Consider the following 22,329-nt stretch of genomic DNA (forward strand, 5'->3'; position numbering starts at 1 on the left):
TCATTGAACCTCACATGTATTATTTAATAAGACAGACGCCCGCTAAGAGAGAAAAGTTTCCTCTGTCTGCGATGTTACGCTCTCGAATCGTGTTTTGTGGAACTTGAGCTGGGAATAGTATATGCTCTATACGCAATGTACACAATTGTCTCTGAAGTCAGACACAATACAGTAAGATGTTTAAGAGCTCAATATTCATTTTCCAAGTCGTTTTTTTGAATTTCCCTCTGTTATCTCCCTTCAGCAGACTCCGTCCCTCTGTGTTACACTCACAGTTCACAAAGTGGCTTGTCACCATTTGTTTGGATTGGCAACAAATGAGCATAAAGCTTCTTTATTGGTCTCAATGAAACCAACAGGCACATTTATTTGCAGGGCAGACAAACACAAAACAAAATAGCCGACTACATTTCTAAATGTCAACCAGTTCCCGCGGGTGATTTATATAGAATAGCTCTGCAAAGACTCACTTTTAAATCTGCTGGCACACAAGAGGTCTACATTAAGAAAAGATATTTTAACAGGAAATTGAGGAACAGCGGTCCATAAAAAATAAACATGCAAACACAGCATTTTACTATACAGAATACCGAAAAGGGTTGATTTAGAGTTGTGCTAAATGAGGTGCACATCAACTATTGGTTATTGTGGGCCTGCAAAATGCAGAATATATTCACTCACATGTGTTGGATACCGATATATATAGAATACCAATAAATCCGCCCCTGTGATTTCTGCTCATGAGACACATACTTGTTTAGATCTTTAAAACCCACTCGCAGAGGAAACATGCAAACTCCTTACAGAAAAGGCCAAGGCTGGATCCAAACCCATGATAATTTTGCATTCTCTTCATGAGATGAGCGTGCTCAACGCTTCACCGTCCTACTGCACTGGGATTCATGTATTTCTAAAGTCATGCCTTTTGTGCTCCGGCTTCATGAAGCCTAGAGTCTTAAAGTGAACCATAAACGCGTGAAACAAATGCAGAAGAACGACTTGCCAAAATGTATTACTCTTCTTGGGTCGCTGAGGACATTTTGAATCTTTGAAGAACATTGAGGAACATAAAAAAAAAAAAAAGAAATATGTCTTTGGTGAATTCTTTATTACAGTCATATCTTCTTCTCTGCACCCAGAAAACTGACCTTCTCCTTAAATCGTCACATCTAAACTGACTCTCTCTCTGCTTTGCATCCAGCCTTGACGCTGACGCGCGCTCGGGAGCGCGCACCAGGAGCCGGTGACTCTCCTCCTCTTAAGAAGCAGGAGACGGTCCGGATGCTCGGCACATCCCAGGAGGAGGAGGAGGAGGAGGAGGACTACCGAGGAGGTGCTGCTGCTGCTGCTGCTGCTTTGTTTCGGTCCGCTCCGCTGTCAGCCTGCAGCCTGATGACCGAGATCTTCCGACCTTAAACTGCATCAAAAGGCAAACAAAGACGATCTCACATAAAGTAAGGGATTCTCGTGTAATGGGATTCAAACACTTGCGTTGATGCTGTTTATTACAGCGACTGGTTATGTTTCTTTGAATGCCTCTCTTCAAGTTTGGAGCGACTTTTTGACGATTTGTGCTTATTAGCTGTTGTTTTTATTATTATTATTTCGTACTTAAGACGGAACATTATTTTATCCAGTAAAGCAGCGGGTTTGCCTTTTAGGTGAGGCTATATTAACCCGAAACCACTTTGAGAGCTGTAATACCAATTTTACATGGTTTGACACGGCTGTCCTCGTGCGTAAATACGCGGCGCGTCTTGCGTCTTGTTAATGTCGCCAAAGTTAATAAACCAATTAATGCAAATTGCTTTTTTTTTTTGTCACTGACGAAACAGCTTCACTGACACAAGGGGGAGCGTCGCTCTAACGATTGAGAGCAAGAGTGCGTGTTTCCAAACGTCAAAATTAGGTTTGGTTAGATACGGCGAAAAGAGATTTGGCTGGATAATCAATTTAACTTTTGTGACGGCGGTGTCTCCAGCTGTCACGCTTTTCCAAATCAGATCAGCTTGACAAAGGAATTTACTGCATGAATAGTGAAGAAAATCATAAATGATCGGAGCGATTGTCTCCTCTTGACACCTCATTGTTGCTCACTGCGCACCGAAAAATGGTTTTAAAGTGTGCGCGAGCTCGCGTTTGGGTGCGCGCGTGTGTGTCACTGCTGTTATAAAGAACTAATTCGCTTAAACGTTCACATTATGAGGACTGATGACTCTTTCAGGGCGAAAATCAAGTTTGGGATTTTCAAAAAAAAAAAAAATCTGAATGTATTGGATGAAGATGTTTTTTTTAAAAGGTTTTACGTGTGTGTGTGTGTGTGTGTGTGTGTGTGTGTGTGTGTGTGTGTGTGTGTGTGTGTGTGTGTGTGTGTGTGTGTGTGTGTGTGTGTGTGTGTGTGTGTGTGTGTGTGTGTGTGTTGGTGTGTCAGACGTGGTGATTAAATGCGACTCACGCTCTAAAGGAGCGATTTAAGATTTAATATTAATGAATTGTAACTCAGTCATCAGGGACCTTTTAGAAGTGATCAGAGAGAGTGTGGGTGGACCCCACAGAGAGCTGACCTCAAGCCAAAAACAAAAAAAAAACTCTGTATCAACCAACTAATGACGATAACCAAGGACATATGTGCATCATCTGATGTTTGAATGTAATTATTCTTTTAAAGAGTCGTGAGTCATCTTAGAGATATAGGCTTGTTGTTTCAGGTTTGTGTTTAATCCCAATGTCTGTTTTCAAAGACAATGAATGAATTTGATACCAGATCATAGTTGGATTTTTTATATATTCTCATACATCTTCTGAGAATTAGAATATGTTTCCAATTTCTGTTTCCTTTGTTTTACGCGTGATTTTCAGCCAAAAAGTGACGCTGCTTAACATCAATGCGGTCTCCTTCCGCCGTGGTGTGAAACTCGCCTTGAACGCCACTGCCAAGCATGGCTGCATCTGTTTGATCAAGAGTCTTTCAACATTGGCAGGCAGTCAGTGCTGCTCGCGTCCACCACGGGAGGGAGGGGGAGGGAGGGGGGAGAAACTTTGGGTTCATAATAATGCGCTTGCATGCTTCACTTGATTATCTCTAAACTGGAGTGTTTCCCCCCGCTGACCGGTCAAACTGTTCCCATGCTGAAACGCAGGCCCAGGTGTCCGGATTTCACAGGGTTTCGCGAAGAACAAGTTTTGTTGGTGGCCGCAGAAGCCAAAGCTTTGTTGTGTGTGTTTGAGGGGGGATTCAGCTGGTGTCCTTGTCTGCCACCAAATGAAAGATGCCACCGACACTTTGTTCTAATTAAGACAGGATAAATCCTCTCTCTGTTTCTGCCTCTCTCTCTCTCTCTCTCTCTCTCTCACTCCCTCGCTCTCGCTTTGATTCCACTGTTTCTCCTCTCTTCTCCCTCCCTCACTGTTTCTGTGTCACCCTCGTCTCTCTCTCTCTCCTTCCTTTCTCTTCCTCCCTGTATTACATCTTATTTTCTCCTTTTTTGCTCAGTTTCTCCTCCCTCCCCCTCCCTTCACTTTCCTCCTCCTCCTCCTCCTGCTCCTCCACCTCCCTTTTGTCTCTCTCATTCTCTCCCCTCTCTGTGGGATGCCTCTCGCTGCGCTTCTTGTGCAGTTTGTGTCTCACAGCATTTTTGGAACATGCCTCAATGTGGGTGTCTGGAGGAGGTTTCCCCGCTGTGTGTGTGTGTGTGTGTGTGTGTGTGTGTGTGTGTGTGTGTGTGTGTGTGTGTGTGTGTGTGTGTGTGTGTGTGTGTGTGTGTGTGTGTGTGTGTGTGTGTGTGTGTGTGTGTGTGTGTGTGTGTGTGTGTGTGCGTGTGCGTGTGCACTCAATCGAGAGATGAGGGCCACGGCGCAGGATGCTGCTGATGTTACTTTGCATCAGTGACAAGGTTCTGGTCTCGCTCCACATCTGACGTACCTGCGAACCAAATCACCATCCAATCATATTGTGTCCCTTCGCTCTTTGCTCCGGCTCACTTGCTGACAGATGGACCTTTCTTATGGCTCTTGTTTGGAGGTTGTTTTGTGTGTGTGTGTGTGTGTGAGTGTGTGTGTGTGTGTGTGTGTGTGTGTGTGTGTGTGTGTGTGTGTGTGTGTGTGTGTGTGTGTGTGTGTGTGTGTGTGTGTGTGTGTGTGTGCGTGTGTGTGTGTGTGTGTGTGTGTGTGTGTAATGCTTTTATCACCCTTTGTCGCTTCCAGGGTCCCTTGCTATCTAATACACACCTAAAGCTGCAAAGAAAAAAAAAAAAGAATAAGAAAGAAAAAACTAAACTAAACCTCACAGTCACTGTGTGAATCTCACCAATAGTGGTGGTGGAGGATTTGGGAGACAAAGCAGTTTTGTAGAGCTGAAGACGGCGAGATTGGCCCTTAAGGAAATTAAGTTTTATGGTGTGAAGTGCAGCTTTGCGGACATGTTTATCATGCAGGAACAGGAGCATTAACAGGAGGCTGTATTTTGGAGGCTTATTATCGAGATGGTTTTTGTGATCATCTGGTGGCCGCAAGGTACTTTACGAAAGATAAGCGAGTGAGGGTCCACACATCAAATGGGAGCAATATTATGCAGTGACATGAAGGTCTATCTATTAAGAACTTTGCTCATTGTTATTGCTCTCTCTTTTTTTGTGTGTGGAGGTTTTAGGGGGGAGTTTATGCAGCTTACAACAAACAAAAACCTCCCAAAGTAATCTTATGTCGTTAAGTTATTACCAATGACAATATAAGGATAATACAAAAGGTGATGGCAAAATAAAAACAAAATCTAAAAAGTTTGTTAGCAATTGAAACGGTGTTTCAAAATAGAAAACAATTTACATACATAGATTGTAGATATTAGTTCTTGCATCATGTGCCTGAAATGATTGCCTTATGTGTGTGTGTGTGTGTGTGTTGTGTGTTTGATGTGTGTGACCTGCTGCTCAAAGGAGCATGCACTTAAAGGAGATATGTTTCGTATTTCTGCGCAGCTTGCACACTCCCAAAAGTGACCCATGGTCTTTTATTTTGACAGCCTGTAATAAACCCGCAAATTGAGCATATGCGCATAAGCCTGATTAATAGCCAGGTGACGACTTTCCGCTCCAGTAGGTAACATCTTCCGAGTGAATCTGACATTAATCAACGGGAAAGCGTTGCTGAGTTGAACCTCAAATCGCTGCATGGGGCCAGGAACAAACACACACCCTTGAAGGTGGCCTCTGCCTGACATGACGGCAGCTTGTTATTTGGGGGAGTCTTTGTTTTGCTGGATCCTTCTGGCCCTGCTGGTTGCTATGAGAGATAAAACAACAGGAGCAGATGGCTCCTGGAGGTTTGGTGTCACAGCAGGTGAAAGCCAAAAGATGCACACCAACAGCAGTTTAATACCAGCGACGCATCTCTGCTCTGCCTCGCTGCTTCTCCTCCTATCACTTCCCCAATATCAGCCACAGACCCCGGTTCCAGACTCTATTAAGCTTATATAAATATATATATATATATATATTTTTTACACATATTTTTGTCACCAAAGCACCACCTTGCTTAAGGGACTGACCGATTGATCATAGACTGGAGCGAGGTCTCTGATCTCATCAAAGCTTAATCATCCAGCCCTCCCACAGTACCCCTTTTTGCAATTTCTACCAAGATTACCTATCACTTCACACTTATCTCACCCCGCTCTGATTCATGTCTGCCGGGAGGCCCTCTCACACTGTACGCTGTGCTTATCAGATATCCTGACTCACACACACATATATATTGTGTTTTCTTAAAAAAAAAAAAAAAGAAACTATAATAACCCAATCTCTTCTTCCCCATCCAAGCATCTTAAAGATAGAGAACTGATTTTCAAATTGTATTACCTTTTTTTTTTTCTTCTTTATATCACCCCACATCATTTCCCTGCACAAGATATACCTGAATTCAACTTTCCCACCTCCAGAGCGGGAGGCCATATCATAAATTCAAAGTGGGGTCAAAGTTACATCTAAAGTTTTATCCTGGTTTTGTTAAAGAAGCTTTTATTCATATCTAAATGTGCAGCTTGTTTTACTCTCAGTAGCTCATATGTGCCGTGACAGCAGGGGCATCACAAGCATTTTCCTCATTTCATAACAAGTATCTCTATTGAAGCTGGACTTAAATGACCCAGTGATTTCAGTGATATGTATGGATAGTAATTTTGGATTGAAAACATTTAAATATAGTCTCTTGGAAACCTTTAACTCATGTTAACTGACAGTCATGTGTAAATTGATTGCAGGTTGATTTCTATAAATATGAAAATGCACAGTTTCTACATGTTTTTGACTTCAGTGCATTAAAGTAGAGTTTGAGTATTCAAGGTAAGATGTGGAACTGAGTGAAGGGTCACTTTGTGTGGGTTTCAATGACAGTAGATGGGGTGGTAACACATTTAAAGATTACAATAATGCACCAACAAGGCCAGAAAAGAATACTATAAAAAAAAAGAATTTGGATGTAAAAAAAATTAAGTCACATTTGCGAGTGACAAAAAGTATTAAAGTTGACTTAGTCGATGTACTGGACTGTTTGTATTTATTGGTGTTAGTTTTGTTTAACAATCCTAATCATTATTTTCTTAATTTTTCTTTACATTTTTTCAAGTAAGTTTTCATTTTATTCAATTTTGCTCTAATTCTGAGACATCGTTGATCTTTAATGATGCTTAAAAACATCACATCACATCAATATCATATCACGTCATATCATAAAATGAATAAATTAAAAGTGAATATATATGATCCAAATGATTTCTGTGGCCTAAATACATGTGCGTTTGCATCTCTGAAGCACAAACGAAAACAGACCAACGACGATAATGATAATTTCAGAATGCTGACACAGTTCAGAAGGAGTCAGAATCGTCATAACGTGTCATTGACAGGAAAAAGCTCATGTTGAAACCTCATGAAGAATAAAAACCAAATGGGTCTGAGGTGGCTTTTTGTTCTACAAGCTGAAATCTACGTTGACGCAATTGAAGCTATGCGAGCTGAAGTCTGACTGTAATCTGTGTTATTTATATGTCTCATCAGTCCCCAATGAAATGTTTCCATTCAGCCGGTACATTATCTCATTAGGGAAGGAAACTGGTCGGCCCACTTGTTCGGCCTCCCATCGCCTCCGTAGCAGATGCTCACCCCGCTGTGCTCTACCTACAACACGCAGCCTCGTATAATGCCGGCTTTGGCAGGAGGCTGTGCTGCTCGCAGAGGTTGTTTATCGCACACAGGAGATTGAGCTTAAAACCCAGAATGCCACCCAGAGAGCTCTATTATCGTCTCCATCCTGTGTTTCCTCAAAGGGCCACCTGTTAGCAGCACATGAAAGTCTGAGAGAGGAAAAGCAGGGCACCGCTGTGCCGAGTTACTCGCTCACCGTCCATCATCGCCCCCCCCCCCCCCCCCCCCCCCCCCCCCCGTCCCCCAACCCCCCACCCCACCTTTTCACACGGTGGAAGTCTATTTAGATCTCAGATTTGATGAGATGCTTTTCTATTTCTATGGAGGCGCCGCATCTTTCTTTTATGTTGGAAAAATTAATTTTTCACCGGCTCAGACCACTGTGGCCTCACTTTGAGTCTTTCATCTCCTGTCCAGGTGATTCTCTTCTTTCTTCTGTTTGAGCAAACAATCTGAGGGATAATCTTAAATCAACCACACAACGGGGGTGGGGGGGTGGGGGGGGGGGGGGCGGCACTGTTATACATCTTTTTGTTCCTCATCTCACATCTCACTCAAATATAGTGCAGTGATGAAGGATGTGCAATATGGCAGTGGGACCCAACCTTGTGGGGCCTCAGAATTAGATTTGCACATGTCAGAGAATAATGAGAGACTTTGCCCAACGCTTTCATTTTGTCCGCCTTCATTTGGCTTTACTGAAAGATTTGGGCAAATCAGACATTGGAGGCAATTAAGGTAAAAAAAAAAAAATGGGTGGGAACCTCTGCATTGAAGGGAGAAAGTCCACAAATATAACTATTGGCATTCAAACCATCCCTCCATTGTGTTCCGGCTGTAATGGGGGTGGAGAGAGTCTTCCAGAGGTGGACGTCTGTCGTGGCCTGGAGCAAACAAAGCGTCCATCACTAATTAATTCCTGAGGAGCAGGTTGCAAGAACAAAAAGGTAAGCATCACAGACGGGATCCCAGGTTGGAGAAAAGAAGTGACGACAGGCAGGTTTCAGACAAAGAGAGGAGACGGACAAGGAGTCAATACAAGACCCGGATTAAAGGTGTGTCGAGGCTTGTGAGGTTCAAATGAACTTGACGGGTTATTTCATTCCGGTTGTAGTTGTGTGAATCCTGAAAGGAAGACGGTCTGCTTGAGGAACTCATCTCGGCGCTCTCACAACTGAACTCTGGTGCCGTTCGATTGACGTTCGGTTGGAAAAATAAACACGGTTTGGAGGAAACGGCTCAACAGGGTATGTGACGGGATTCCAAAGCCCCATGTGCTCACAGAAGATTGTAACTGATGAGCTCTGCTCCTGTTATGACATTTTTATGTACGTTTTATTAGCAGTTGGTGTTCTTTTTGGTTACTTGAAGCTATGCTTGTGAAATATATGGGGAATTAGTCGTTCAAGCATCAGTGACGAAAATCAATAGATATTTTTGGTTTGAATCTTCGCCCTCTCATCTGCAGTCTCAGATAACACAGGGGAAGAGACACACAATGTGGAGTCGCCCAGTCACCTAATCAGCATGTCTTCAAGCAGGACCACATGAGGAAAAGGCTAGACTTGTATGTAATTTCACACGGGAGAAACCCATAACACAGAATTAAAGTGTGAGATAACAGTGGCCCTCCCTCTTCACAATGAAACGGGAATCTGGCACTTTAAGTGTTTTTGTGTCTCTCAGACTGACCAAATGGCAGCTGTGGCCTTTTGGGACTCCTGCTTGTTAACTTTGATTTATTCAATTAATTGAAGGTTCATCCCTTAATTGTCACTTCTCGTCTGACTTGTCTCCCTCCCCTCGTCACAGTCTGTGAGTGAGGCTGCAAAGCTGAATGGCATTTCCAGGTTCAGGCCCAGTGTCCACACGCCCGCTCCGTTCCCGTTTGAAATGGGTCAGATTGCCAGATAAATGGAATTGGAGGATCGAATCATGACACTCTCCTCTCCAAGCACCTGCTTTCGCTGAACAAACACGAACGAGGTATCAATCTCCTCAAGATACTTCGTGACGAGCGGGGAGTTTTTCTCAAGATTGGCACCTCACAGTCAAGATTTATTGGTTTTTCTCTCCTAAATCGCCCTTCGGGCCGGGACCACGCGACACCGGCGGCACCTCATGTGTCAAACAGACAGAGTGTAATCCCGGCTAAGCACAGTGTGTGTGTGTGTGTGTATGTGACGTGGCTGATTATCCCTCCCTCCCGACACCCCGATGGCCTGTTTAGAGATAAAGGTCTCACCTCAGCAGCCTCACGCTCGTGTCTGCAAACTGCACAGCTGGTCGACCTCCCTCAGGCCTGCCGACGCAGTCTGCCTTTTGAAACCCCCCCCCCCCCCGGGGGAGAACGCTTTGCACTGGCACTGCTAATTCCCCCCCAGCCCCCAGACTCACTGGCCCTCACACACACAAACACACAACCTGCGCGTTGTTTTGTAAAAGCATCTCAGTAACCCACTGTAAACCCAAGGGTCATGTTTTTTCAACTCACTGCGTGTCGGTGTGACGAAAGAGCAGAGACCTTATCAACCCCCACCAACTCCACTTCGCAGACACACGCTGAACGCGCACACGCCCCGTCACCAGCGGCTCAATACTTCTCCGTTCATTGATTTTCTGTTGCCCCTGCACCGCCGTTTGTCTTTTAACACAAAGGATTCGCCTCCCACAGCGGCACAATGGCGCCGTGTATGTCTGTGGCCACGTTAGAGAACTAAACCAAAACAAATCACGTTTGGAAACGTTTCCTGTCATTTCATATCATTTGGTATGGCAGGGGTTTTTATATTCGACGATCGATATACAGTATCTTCCTGTCGACAGTACACTGTATTATCCCTGACAATATTCTCCAGGCACGTGCTTCGGGTTGGCACCATGTGGTGCTCAAGCACCTGCCCATTTGGCCTCTTTTAGATTATTGCTGCTTCTTGCACAATTATTCAGTTTCTTTTCTATAAATTTGCATTTTAAAATGTGATCCCAGCATCACCCGTTCTTAATTAAAGGCATTATTCAAGCCACTATGATAAAAAGATGATTATGATTTTGTAGAACAAATAAACATGTAGCGGTTGTCGTCATGTCCAGTTGTCTTACATCTCTTGTAGAGATTTTTATTTCAATCATGTGGAAAAGAAACATCAAATCAGCATGGTTTAAAAAGAGGAAGAAGACAAATGTACTTACACTTTACTCTAATCTCTCTTCCTTCATCATTGCGAAGATCAATCCAGAAAAGCTTCCCATCATACTTTTAATCAATTCTTGTCGATTTACCCTCAATCATTGCACACATGACTGATTTTGCTAATTTACCAGTAGCAGCTGAATTAATAAATGAATGCAGATTCAGATCAGCTTGGAGTTAAATCAGTCTTTGTCTTTTATATCAACTGAAACAATGACAGTGACATTTCTCATGAACATCAAGCTCAAATTTCAGGAGCATCTTGTTTAAAAACTATTCAAGTCTACTCTGCATTTTACAGTGAGCTGCTATAGTACTTGGTATATGTATACCTTATATAGAAAATATGCAATGTAGCTTCACTATATTTGTATTTTGGAGCTTTACTAAATCTGACATCTCAGTAAACTACCTAATACCAGCTAATAAAAGCAAAAAAAAAGATGCATTAGGAGGATGAGTGTGACACATAGCAACAAATTAAAAATATCATGATATATTTAATAATTATATTCTAAAATGCAATTAATGTAGAGGGCTATTCTCAAATTTTATTAGATTTTAAAATTCAAATTTAAATTATTTCTGTTTGCCTATGAATAGTTATATATTTATTTTATTACGTTATTAAGTGTGTTGGGTGCATTTTGCTTGATTATGCAATTATTTACATGTGTGGTATCTTCCAAATATTTACTATAAAAAAGTATTTTATATCTTGTCAAGAGTGTTGAAATAAAATAAAAAATAAAGTGTTTTTTGTGGCTCTCATGGTCAACTGACAGTACAAATCGGTACAAAACTGTAGCAGTGTTAACACAGAAACCCTTGAGTGGCATTAGATTACAGTTTAAATTGAGTCTGGTCTTCTGGTATCTTGGGATTTTAACGGTGGAGATAAAAAAAAACAGAAAGTGAACGGATTTGTGCTTGAGCGTTTCGGTTTTTAGTCTAAACACCAGTTTTGACTCAGGTTTGGACGAGGTGCCAGTCCTCTGATGCAGATATACTGAGCCTCATATTTCAGTTCAGTCACACCTCACAGATATGTTGACTTTTGTAATGAAAGGTTCGGTTGGAGGGCTCTTGAGAGCCACTGAAAAGGCAGCGATGAAAGATGTGTGCAGTGCAGTATCTCATACTGAGGAAGGTCTGAAAATAAGGGGCACAAAGGCTGGAAAATCATTTCTAAAATGAAGAACACGCTCCTGACCGTCTCTTTATCGCCTCCTCGGACGTGCCAAATTGAATGTGTGCTCCTGAGAGGTTACGTACTGAATATGTGGGTAATAGTGAATACAGCCGAGAACAAAGCGCGCTCAGACTCGAGATTTAGACTTTTGTCTGAAGGCCTGACAAAAGCCAAAAGACGGAGTCTCATTAAAGTTCTTTCACTGAATAGTGTATTGACTCGCGTTATATTTTGCCCAAAAGCAAAGATTACATATTTATAAACAAAATAAAAGTAAAGGCTTACTTCTGTGTGTCTGCAAAAATACATTTGATTGCATTGGAAAAGTCGAGGTGGTGAAAAGTGGTTTATCCAGATGGGAATGGCTGTCAGATTCAGAAATTTCAATCCATGCCATAAATATTAGATGCAAAGATTTCGATTATATCATGTTTGGGGTCACGGAGTCAATCAATAAAGTGGTGGAACAATTTCTGTGGAGTAAACAGGCAAAACATTAAAGTTGCATTCACACATTACATAGAATTCAGGGCAGACTATTAAATTCAGTATTGTTCCACTTTCACTGGATGCACGTCCTTTACAAAAATATTGGAATGGAGAAAACATTTTAATCATTTGAAACTCTTTGTTTTGAGACACAGAGACTTATCTTGGGCGCATGGAGCAGGTCCTGAAGGGTGAAAACAGGTTACACACTGTGGACAGATCATCGGTCAATCACAAAACTACACAAACAATAACATGCATGCACGCTTTCACACCAATATTACCAGTTTGGAACTCTGGGAGGTAACTACAGTACCTGGATAAAAACAACGCATGCACAGGGAGAACATGCAAACCCCACACATAAATCCTTTCCGAGCAGGAAACTTACAAGTCACTTTGTTCAAAACTTTATAATTGCCATTGCTGATTTTAAAAAGCTATTATAAGCTGACAGAAAATGTCAATAAAATAGAAGCATCAAAGAATATTTATCTACTTTTTTTTATTTTAATTTGGTTTTATTCAACCACTCAGCAGCACATAAGAAAAAAAAATGACCAATGGAATATACGCAATCAATAAATCCAGAGAAACCCCGTTTTTGTGACTCCTGTTTCCACCTTCCTCTCTGCAGGTGGCGCCGCTCTTGACAGATAATGGCTCTCTGCTGCAGGCTCCTGCTGGCCGTCGTCCTCGCCGGCCTGACGCTGTCGCACAGCACTGAGCCCGGATCCCCTCACAGCAAGAGGAGGCCGGCGCAGGCCTCAGCAGGTGGCAGCAACGCCCTGCAGTACCCTCGGCACGCCCTCCAGGGCCACGGATACGGCAGGGACCGCGGGGCGCACGGCAGCCAGGGCGGCCGCGCCACCAAGGGCGGGGCCGGATTGCTGTCTCGCAGGCCCCTGCACCCCTTGGCCCGGCCCGAGGACGACGGGACGGGCCTGGAGGGCATGAGCCCCGTGCGACTGGAGATGGGCCCGGGCAGGGAGAGAGACCGAGGACGGATGGGCGTGAAGGGTCCATCCGAAACCCGAGAGAACCACCTTCTGGGGACGCGCAAGGGCAAAGGTCACGGACACGGACACCACTTTGAGCACAGGAGGCAAGGGAGCAGACGTGACAAAGGACGACACAGAAAAGGTGACATTTCCACGGATCCTTTTTTGCGGCAGACGCTCGCGTGAAGCCGACAACAGGCCTTTTTCACACATTTACGAAGAGTAAAATGAACACCGACTGAACTCCAGCTGATTCGGTTTAGGCACAGGATCAGTGCTTCCCGGGAAAGTCTATTAGATTAAAGTTTCCTTATCAATAACATTGGGAGTTTTTCCAAAAGTCAAAAATGTCTGTCTGATTGAGCCAATTTTCCACAAAAAAGAAAATTGTTGGTCCTGCATTGGAGGAGAACATTCGGCGGCACTGTAACAATGGAGAAATGGTCAAAGTTTATGTTTTCATTGTTAGAATGTATTGCTGTAAACACATTTTTCCAGAATTCCTGCAAATCTGCTCAAATTTAGAGACTTTTTTTTTGGGGGGGGGGACAGTGAACATGATTTGAGACACTAGAGACAAAAACCAAAATTTATAAGAAGCATTTTTTTTAACAGGATTCTTCCAAAAATGGATGACATAACTGTAAATGCTCCTTCTTGTGCAAATTGTTGAATTCTATAAATTTGTCTCTGCAGGTTTTCCTCCTGAGCTGGAGCTCAGCTCTGCGTGGAAAGACAGGGACACGTTCGAGGATCCTCCCTCCTCCTCCTCGGCCGCCTCCCCCTCCCTCGCTTTGACCCCACCCAATGAAACACCCTCCCCCAACTCTGGTGCGTTTGGCTCCGGCTCCTCCATGGTTACCACGGTGATGAACGAGCATCCCCCAACGCTGCCCCCGGCCTCCACCAAACCCCAGGTAACCCCAACGAGGCTGCAGTGCTTATTAAAGGCCGGGTCTGTTGCGCCTCAGTGTGATTCCGGGGTGTGTGTGTATGTGTGTGTGTGTGTGTGTGTGTGTGTGTGTTGGGGTGGGGGGTAGAGGGTAGAGTGAAAATGGGCCCCATTGCTGCCGTTATGTCACCGCAAGCCTCCCGGCTCACCTTCCAAATGGCGCTCTCGCGGCCAACGGTGTGAACGGGAAAATCGCCCTCTTCTGAAAAATGTCCTCCGGCCGACCAGACTCACTGGCTCTCGATAGATAAAACCATATTCGGTGGAATAAAACGACGCCTCTGGGATGAAAACCACACTGTTCAGAGTCCAGCAGCAGTACATTTTCTCTAACTACACTTTTTTGGGGGGGTCGGCGGGGGGGTCGGGTTTCCTTTATCGGGAAACCGTGGCAAGACAAAATCAGCGTGAGCAAAGATTGCTTTGTGGTGTGTGTGTGTGTGTGTGTGTGTGTGTGTGTGTGTGTGTGTGTGTGTGTGTGTGTGTGTGTGTGTGTGTGTGTGTGTGGGCACATGGTGTGAACAACCTGCGGGGTTGTTCATGGGGCGCCAGTCGCCACCTGTCACATCCACCCAGCGTGGCACTTTAACAGCATCAAGAGGAAGGAGACTCTTCGCGAGTCGTCACAAATTCGCAGTGAGCGGATGTTGATTATGTCCTCGTGCCTGCGTAAAGGTTTCATATTAATCAGGAGTGTTGATAACAGGAAAAAACATTCAACAGCTTGGAAAATCATCCATGGAAAGAGCAGCTTCATATGATGAACAGGAGTTCAGTTTACGTGTCTTTCGCGGGACGAAAATATGAATGCAACACTTTTGAAGGCCAGCGAGTATCTGGTGTGTCGCCGCCATTTTCTTCATCCAGTGCAACACGTCTCCTTGGCAGGAGGCCTGTGGAATGTTGGTGCACTCCTTTTCAATGGAGACGCAAAGTTCCTGAATATTGGCAAATTCAGATAAAAAAAAAAATAATAATTTTACCTTCAAAATATCGAGAAAAAGTACTGGTTTGTATACTTTCTTGTTTGGAGAAACTAATGGGTTTTGTCTTGGACTGTAAAACTAGAATCATATGAATACCTCAAGGTTGAATATATGCCTTTGTTCAGTTCTTAGTGACCACCTCACCTTTTGATCTTTGATTCCCCAAAACCCAAAGCCAAACATTGGTGGACAGTTTCCCTGATCCGATCTATGTTCTTTTAATGAACATGTGAAAATGTCCTTTGGCAAACAGGTAGTGGCCTGGTTCTCTGTGCTTCCCGCTGCTATGACAATGAAAGGAGGCCGTTTTTAGTGTTTACCGACCTGTAACTTCATGTAGTTCCGTTAACTTGATGTGAAACAACAGTTTTATCAGTTTCCAATCAGACGTGATGCCCACTGCTTAATACTACAGTTCCTTCTCAGCCTCGAAATGAGCATATTATTAAAAAGGTTTTTTTTTTTTTTAAAGGAAGGAGATTCTTTCAAAATATCTTCTCTTTGTGTTGCAGAGAAGATATGTGGTTTGCAATTCATGTGTTGATCATATGGGAAATGTTTGTCTCTCTGACTGCTCTACTCGAGCGTGTTTGTTTGATATCTTGAGAATTCGAAGACCCCCAGGAGAAGATGCGTTAAGGCGCTCCAATATTATTGGAAGAAATAAATGATAGCCTTTCCCGGACTGCGAGTCAGTGGCGTGAGCGCACTGCAAGGCCCCTTAATTAATGTTCGATCTTCTGTTGATGGTCTAATGAGCAGCGGAGCAGAAGCAGGTAGCCCCCCTGCAATTTATCTAATTGATACTTCCATAAACTTATTTCCTGCGGGTGAAAAGAAACAAACATGGGTTTCCATGACAAGCTGCTTTTTTTTTTTTTTTTTTTTGATGGATAAAGCACACCTGAAGAGCCATCTGAAACTCCTGCTGGCGTAATTATTACACTGTAAGGTTTCTTTTTCGTTTCCCCGGCGTGAGGGAAATGACAGCAACCATGTTTTTATGGCTTTTATAGCCATTTATTGCCACAAAAAAGTTTTGTTTTACAACATAAAGCAGTCATGTGAACTATATTGCATTTTTTTGAGGTAAAATATGTTAAGTTATGACACTTCTCTATTTTTATTTGTGGGTTTTTGTTTTTTTGATCCACACGTACCGACTTTAACCATAAAGGCAGCAAGTAGACATTCACTTGGTTCGCTGCATTTATCTCATCTCAACACAGAAAAGATTACAAAACTGAAATTTTGAATAAATATGAATATTTAATCTTGTAGACACATGTGACTGTTATAAAATGAAATTGGGTCAATACATAGTGGGGAAGTGAGTTTGAAATAGTCTCTTAATTTATTGATATCTCAATATCTTTTTTTATTTTACTTTAATGAGATATTAACTGTTCAGGGTCCATATTTTAATGTGTTTGAATTAATCAGTAAGTATGCACTTAAAGTTATTGATGTCTTGTAGATGTAAAAATACAACGAGGTGAATTTGGGTGGTATCTGCTGCCAGTTTGTCTTCATTCTTCTTCTAACATCCAAAGTTTTGTTCAACTACAGTCAAGAGCTGAAGTTCAGGACTTTTAAAATCCTGAAGTCCTGCTTTCACCTTTTTGTGACAATAAATCCTGGATTTATTCAAACTTGTTTGGCCATAAAGTTTTAACTTGTTAAACACATTTATGGAGTATAACTCGCCCCTGTGTTTCTGCTACTCTGTTTTCCTTTTCTGTTGCATATTTATAATTTTAGTGTACATTTTGCCACAATATATTCCATGTTCCCAGATGATATGTACTCGTATATTTTGACATTAAAGTTGCTTTTTAATATAAATCCCACGACCTGTCAGCTATTGTCTGTAAAATGCAGTATATAATGGTCTCAATAAAGGTCACATTTAGGTTGGAACTTACAGACACTTGGAAGCAGGAGTCTTACACCTGCCTGCTCCTTTAAAAAAAAAAAAAAAAAAAATTATCTTTAATCTATTTATTCATCCTGTAATTGTTTGGAAAAAATAAACATTTCATCAAAATTGCGATCTTCAAGTATCTTAAAGTAGTATATTTGAAAGATTTTGAGAAATTCAATCACGAGCCATAATCAACCTGGTAAATTCAAATGGTTTCCCATCATTGTCACCTGCATTAAAAACAAGTTACATACTTTTGTTGGGCGAACAAATGACTTTTTCTTACGCGTAGAGACGTAGCCCAATGAATGGTTGCCATGGATACAAGCTGTTGCTCATTGTTCTTGTTGAGGACTGGTTGTTCTCGGGACTTTAGAGGCTTGCTTCGTGCATGAAACAAGAGTTTCATGAAATAGTAACAGAACACCTGGTCCCTTCAGCTCCGCAGTTTTCCGACTGTTTTCGCATTCTGAGCTGCATTGAATCTTCTATTTACTACGGTGGGTTTAAGAACTGTTTTTGAGCCTGACTGGAGCAAGTGTGTGTGTGTGTGTGTGTGTGTGTGTGTGTGTGTGTGTGTGTGTGTGTGTGTGTGTGTGTGTGTGTGTGTGTGTGTGTGTGTGTGTGTGTGTGTGTGTGTGTGTGTGTGTGTGTGTGTGTGTGTCCAGGGTACGGAATGTCCTTTAAAAAGTTCGGGGCCTTTTGAGGACAGAATACTTGGTTAAAGCACTTCAACATAAGAGCAGAGCAAACTTTTAAAGACAGCTTTTTTTTTTTTTTTTTCAAATGGCTTCCATAAACAGTGATTTAAATATTGCGCAGCATTAACCATCTTCTCTCAAAGCTATATTATGCGGGTAGAGTCACACATCCACTCGGGACGGTTTATAACCTGCAGGCAGCGTTAGTCGCCTGTTGTCCTCACTCAGGAGGATTAAGCGCAGCGCTCGCCGGTAATAAACTGTGCGGTCGATTTCTACGTCTGTAATCTGCACTATTTATGTGTAATGTATATTTGTATGCAAGTCGTTTGCCGGTGATGTTCTCGGTTACCAATCGATTGGTTTTTAAAGCCCTGCTGTCGTCTCTGTTGTTTCCGGGAGGGGGGTTTTTATGAATCAATGAGGCGACGCCGCTGCTGGTCACAACAAACGTCCAGCGCGTTTCATTACGACTCCCCTGAATGTGTTTGCCCGAAAAAAGACTGAGAGCAAATCAGACCGCAGTCATCTGTTTGTTACCGTGGTTTAATTGAAGCAACCAAACAGCACATCAGTTGATCGCTTTAATGTATTCTCGGCTGCAGCTCACAAGTTGGATCAAATTCAGGATTACTTTTTAATTCATGACTTAAATGCAGAAAATACAGCAGGTAACATGATGAGTTTTTACCAGAGATGGATCTTTAGTGTTTATGGACGAGCACATCGGCATGTTTCAGCCAATTTTTTTACATTTCTTGTGGCGAGTGAAGCTGTATGAACAGAAGATGCGTGTGTGTGTCGGAGGGGAGGGAAATGACATGATGTGTTTGTTTTCAGAGGTCAGGACGAGAAAAGGGACAAGGTGAGGTGATGCCAACATTGGACATGGCTCTCTTCGATTGGACAGACTATGAGGACATGAAACCTGTGGACACATGGCCAGCCTCACGAAAGAAAGGTTAGAAATGTGATTCCTTTGGTTTTCATCAATTGTCAGATTATTTTAATACGATGCAATTCACAGGACTTTTGTATACAAATCTGCAGCACTTGCAGTCTTATTACTATTATTATTATCTTCACTGTCGATGGAAGTGAGGGTCAGATTCTCCTTTTTAAGATTTGACCATCCGACTCGTACTGATTCCTCCTCTGCACACCAGCTACTTAAATATGATACTTCTCTCGTGACATAACTCACCAGCTGGTTGTTCTCTAACAGAATTATGTTTCTCCAAATTAGGGTCTGACCCGCGAACACTTTTCAGATGCTTTAGTGGGTGTCCACGTTTTCTTTTTCGTTCTAATCTTTTCGATTTGGTGGTTTGTCGTAAAGGTTGGGTCAAGACCCCTGCGAGCTCTAATACTTGAAACACAACCGCGGCCACTTTGCAGCGGTTTGTACACTTCAATAAACTTTGCCATTTTCATACGAATTGCAAGAATTTCTATTCTAATAAAGTCCATTAAGAAAATTCTGGGATTAAAAAGATGCTTTGCTACAACAAAAGACCCCCAAAAAAACAACAGTTCATTGTCCTATTTCAGATATTTCTAAAATCATACTCAAGATATGTCTCCACATTATCTCAACTATGTGATTATGTATTGTCTAGCGGTGATTTAGCATCATTAGTTTGGAAGAAACAGGAGGGAATGCAAGTGAAAGTGAAGATAATGTACATCTCTGTTCCAGTCCTCTGTTTTAATCTTTGTATTGAAGATTAAAAAAAAGCAGTTATTGTGTACAAACTAAAACATTTAAATGTGAACATACGACCAAGTTTTGTGATTGAAGGACAATTTAGTCTATATTTTCATAATTGATCAGAAAGATTAAGACTGTTTGGTTTTTTTTAAAATATATATATATATATATTTTTGTCCCTGCAGATAAGAGGCGCAGTAAAAACCTCAGCAATGGAAATGTGACTGCAGATGCTGATGCGATTGAGCCGTGTGACCACCACCTCGACTGTCTCCCAGGTCGGTGATATGAAAGGAACTAAGACGGCCCTAAATCCATGCTTGTCTCGTGTATAATTGAGCTGTTCGTCTTAACAATAGATCATAACCTTTAACACATAAACAGACGCAATCCGTAGTCTGTCATAAACTGTCATAACAAAAGTGGGATGTTTCTTTTATTCTAGGCTCTTGTTGTGACCTGAGACAACACGAGTGCAAAGCTCACAACAGAGGCCTGAACAACAAATGCTACGACGACTGTATGTGTGAGGAAGGTGAGTAAAGAGAACATGGCGCCATAGTATCCAGTAAATATTGGTGTATAAAGTGAATCTTTCCATATCCAAGGAAATATTTGGTTTAAATCCACAAAATGTTGTAAAGTACCATAAAATGTTGTATTTTTGCCGATTGAAGTCACTCCTCTGGCGTCCTAAAGACTCGTAGCTCATCCCATTGACTCACATGACGCAGTGGACGACTTGTCCCATGTGATCTTTCAGGGTTTCGTTGTTACGCGAAGTTCCACCGGAAGCGGCGCGTGACCCGGAGGAAGGGTCGCTGTGTGGTCCCCGACTCGGTCAGCAGCGACCAGGGGGGCTTCATCACAATATGAAGAGGAAGAGGAGGAGATGGAGGACAAGACGCCACTCAGATATCAAAGACGGGACAACAAAAGACATCACTCTGCGGACGGATCGAGTTCTTAAAGGTGCCGGGTTGCTGGTAGTGCAAATCAAGACGGCTGAAGCCTCAAAAAACAACAAAAAAAAAAAGCAACTAATTGAAAACACAGTTTGAATTTGGTATTGTGGGAAGCAGCCAGCAACTCATCCGCTTTAAGAACTTAATCAAATAGTTTTAATTGAGTTTTATTTTGAAAGAGACACTTTCTAAAATGGGCCCACGCTATCAGTATGGATGCTGGTTTTATTTCGAGTAAAAGTCACTTGTTGGTTCTGCATCCTGATGATCAAAATAAAACACATCATTTTTTTTTTTTTTTTGGTATTATTTCAGTGCAATATCTCCTGACCTTTGACCTGAACTAGTACATAACAATATTTGTAAAAGCTGTTTGAACCAGTCTGCTGCCCCACCCTGTAAATATGAATGTGTTGCCATTTCCAATTACCCTTTTTTTTGTTTTTAATTGACGCCACAATTCAAGTGTGATTAACGGTAGTATAAAAAAACAGAGATGCTTGTTTGACCTCCAATTGTACGTGTCTTACTATGTGTTTTATTTATTCTGTACTCACACATTTTGTCTCTACATTGTATATTTCTGCATTTTTTTTGGTTTTGTTTTCATTATTAAACACTTAATAGTATAAAGACTTGCGTAATGTGGTGTAAGCTTGCTGCTCTGTTGAGCCCCTGAGTATATGCCCCACACAAACCAGAAGTCACCTTCCTGCATTTTGGTCTTCAGCCAGTGTACAGTGAACAGCAACAACAACAAAAAACAATTCTAGTCTTTACACAGGCTCCTGGCCTCTAAGAGAAAGTGTGATATCTGGATTCTATTTTATTTTGTAGCATTGGACTGCATTTATAAGTTTGGTCAGTAGAATTGAGGCTACCTAGACTTCTCCTCAGTCTGGGTGGAATACCGAATGTTGAACAGGGATCAGAGGATGTAAAAGTGAGCTTGGAAAAACCCACCAGTATTATATTCTCATTGTTGGAATCGGAAAGTTTTCTGCATTTTTAAAGGAAATTCCTCCCCAAAAAAGTGTATATTAAAGAAACTTCTATGTGAAATAGAATAGTTTTTAAATCTGTCAGAAAAACAGGGATGTGTCATCAAACAGTGAATATTTATCTCTAAAATATAGCATCAATATAGTAAGAGGATTAACTCATCTAATGCTTTTACCACTTGGCAGAGCTGATATTCTTTACACACTGTCCAAATAATGTGCACACAATCTTTCAAACCATGCAAGATGTCCCCCCCTTTGAGAGAAAGTTGTGGTTCACTTATTTTAATCGAAGGAAACGTTGTCACATGGTGAGGGTGAAATGGGGAATTGAACTGCCAACCTTAGGACTGGATGTTGACCTGCCCCACCAACAGAGCCATAATGACTGCAATACCTCAAAAATCATAACTATAAAATAAGATAAAAAGTAATAACCCATTACTTTCTTCCATGCTCATTTATTAACCTGTGTAAGTAAAGGTTTCAGCCAAAGGGTCCAAAAGGTGCGAAAGGGAAATAATTGTTCTAATACGAGTGTTACAGTTATGAGCCCCTTTTAAAACAGACTTAATGCCACAAATCTACCACAAAGACAATCTTCAGAGTAAAATTGAATTATTTGGGGGGGCAATAATAAGCCTTTTATTTCCATATATTCTGATTATATGCCAACCAGCCTGAACAGCCAGAACCTTTTCCTTACAAAGCTAATGACCCTGAAAATACATTCATGTCAATAAGTGATGAGATGGAAAAAGTTACACTAATTTTTCTTTCCTGAGAAGCAGCAGCAGCTTTGCTCGAGCTCGGATGGTGGCATACTGATTCGGGGCCTCGGAATAAAAGCAGTGGTGATCTATTTTTGATCCCGGCCTCCGACAGAGCGCCCCGGCGGAGCTCCCCGGTGAAAACCTGGCCGACCGCCAGCAAAGTGATAGATTACACACAACCACGTCCCGGCAGGGCTGCGGCTGCAACAGAGGCACTTTCCACCTTTCGGGAGGCTTTTTGGAAG

The 22,329-nt window shown here is 42.2% G+C and overlaps 1 protein-coding gene across 1 annotated transcript; it reads left to right on the forward strand.

The window, feature by feature from the left end:
* The first annotated feature begins 1,315 nt into the window (after nt 1-1,315).
* On the forward strand, nt 1,316-20,945 carry draxina (dorsal inhibitory axon guidance protein a). Its single transcript, XM_080494705.1, has 7 exons — nt 1,316-1,454; nt 12,708-13,213; nt 13,768-13,988; nt 18,475-18,595; nt 19,531-19,623; nt 19,791-19,880; nt 20,109-20,945. The coding sequence occupies exons 2-7, from the start codon at nt 12,730-12,732 to the stop codon at nt 20,219-20,221; spliced, it is 1,122 nt and encodes a 373-aa protein (XP_080350831.1). The 5' UTR covers nt 1,316-1,454; nt 12,708-12,729; the 3' UTR covers nt 20,222-20,945.
* The last annotated feature ends 1,384 nt before the right edge of the window (nt 20,946-22,329 follow it).

This window comes from Blennius ocellaris (genome assembly GCF_963422515.1).
Source record: "Blennius ocellaris genome assembly, chromosome: 4".
Lineage (NCBI taxonomy): Eukaryota > Metazoa > Chordata > Actinopteri > Blenniiformes > Blenniidae > Blennius > Blennius ocellaris.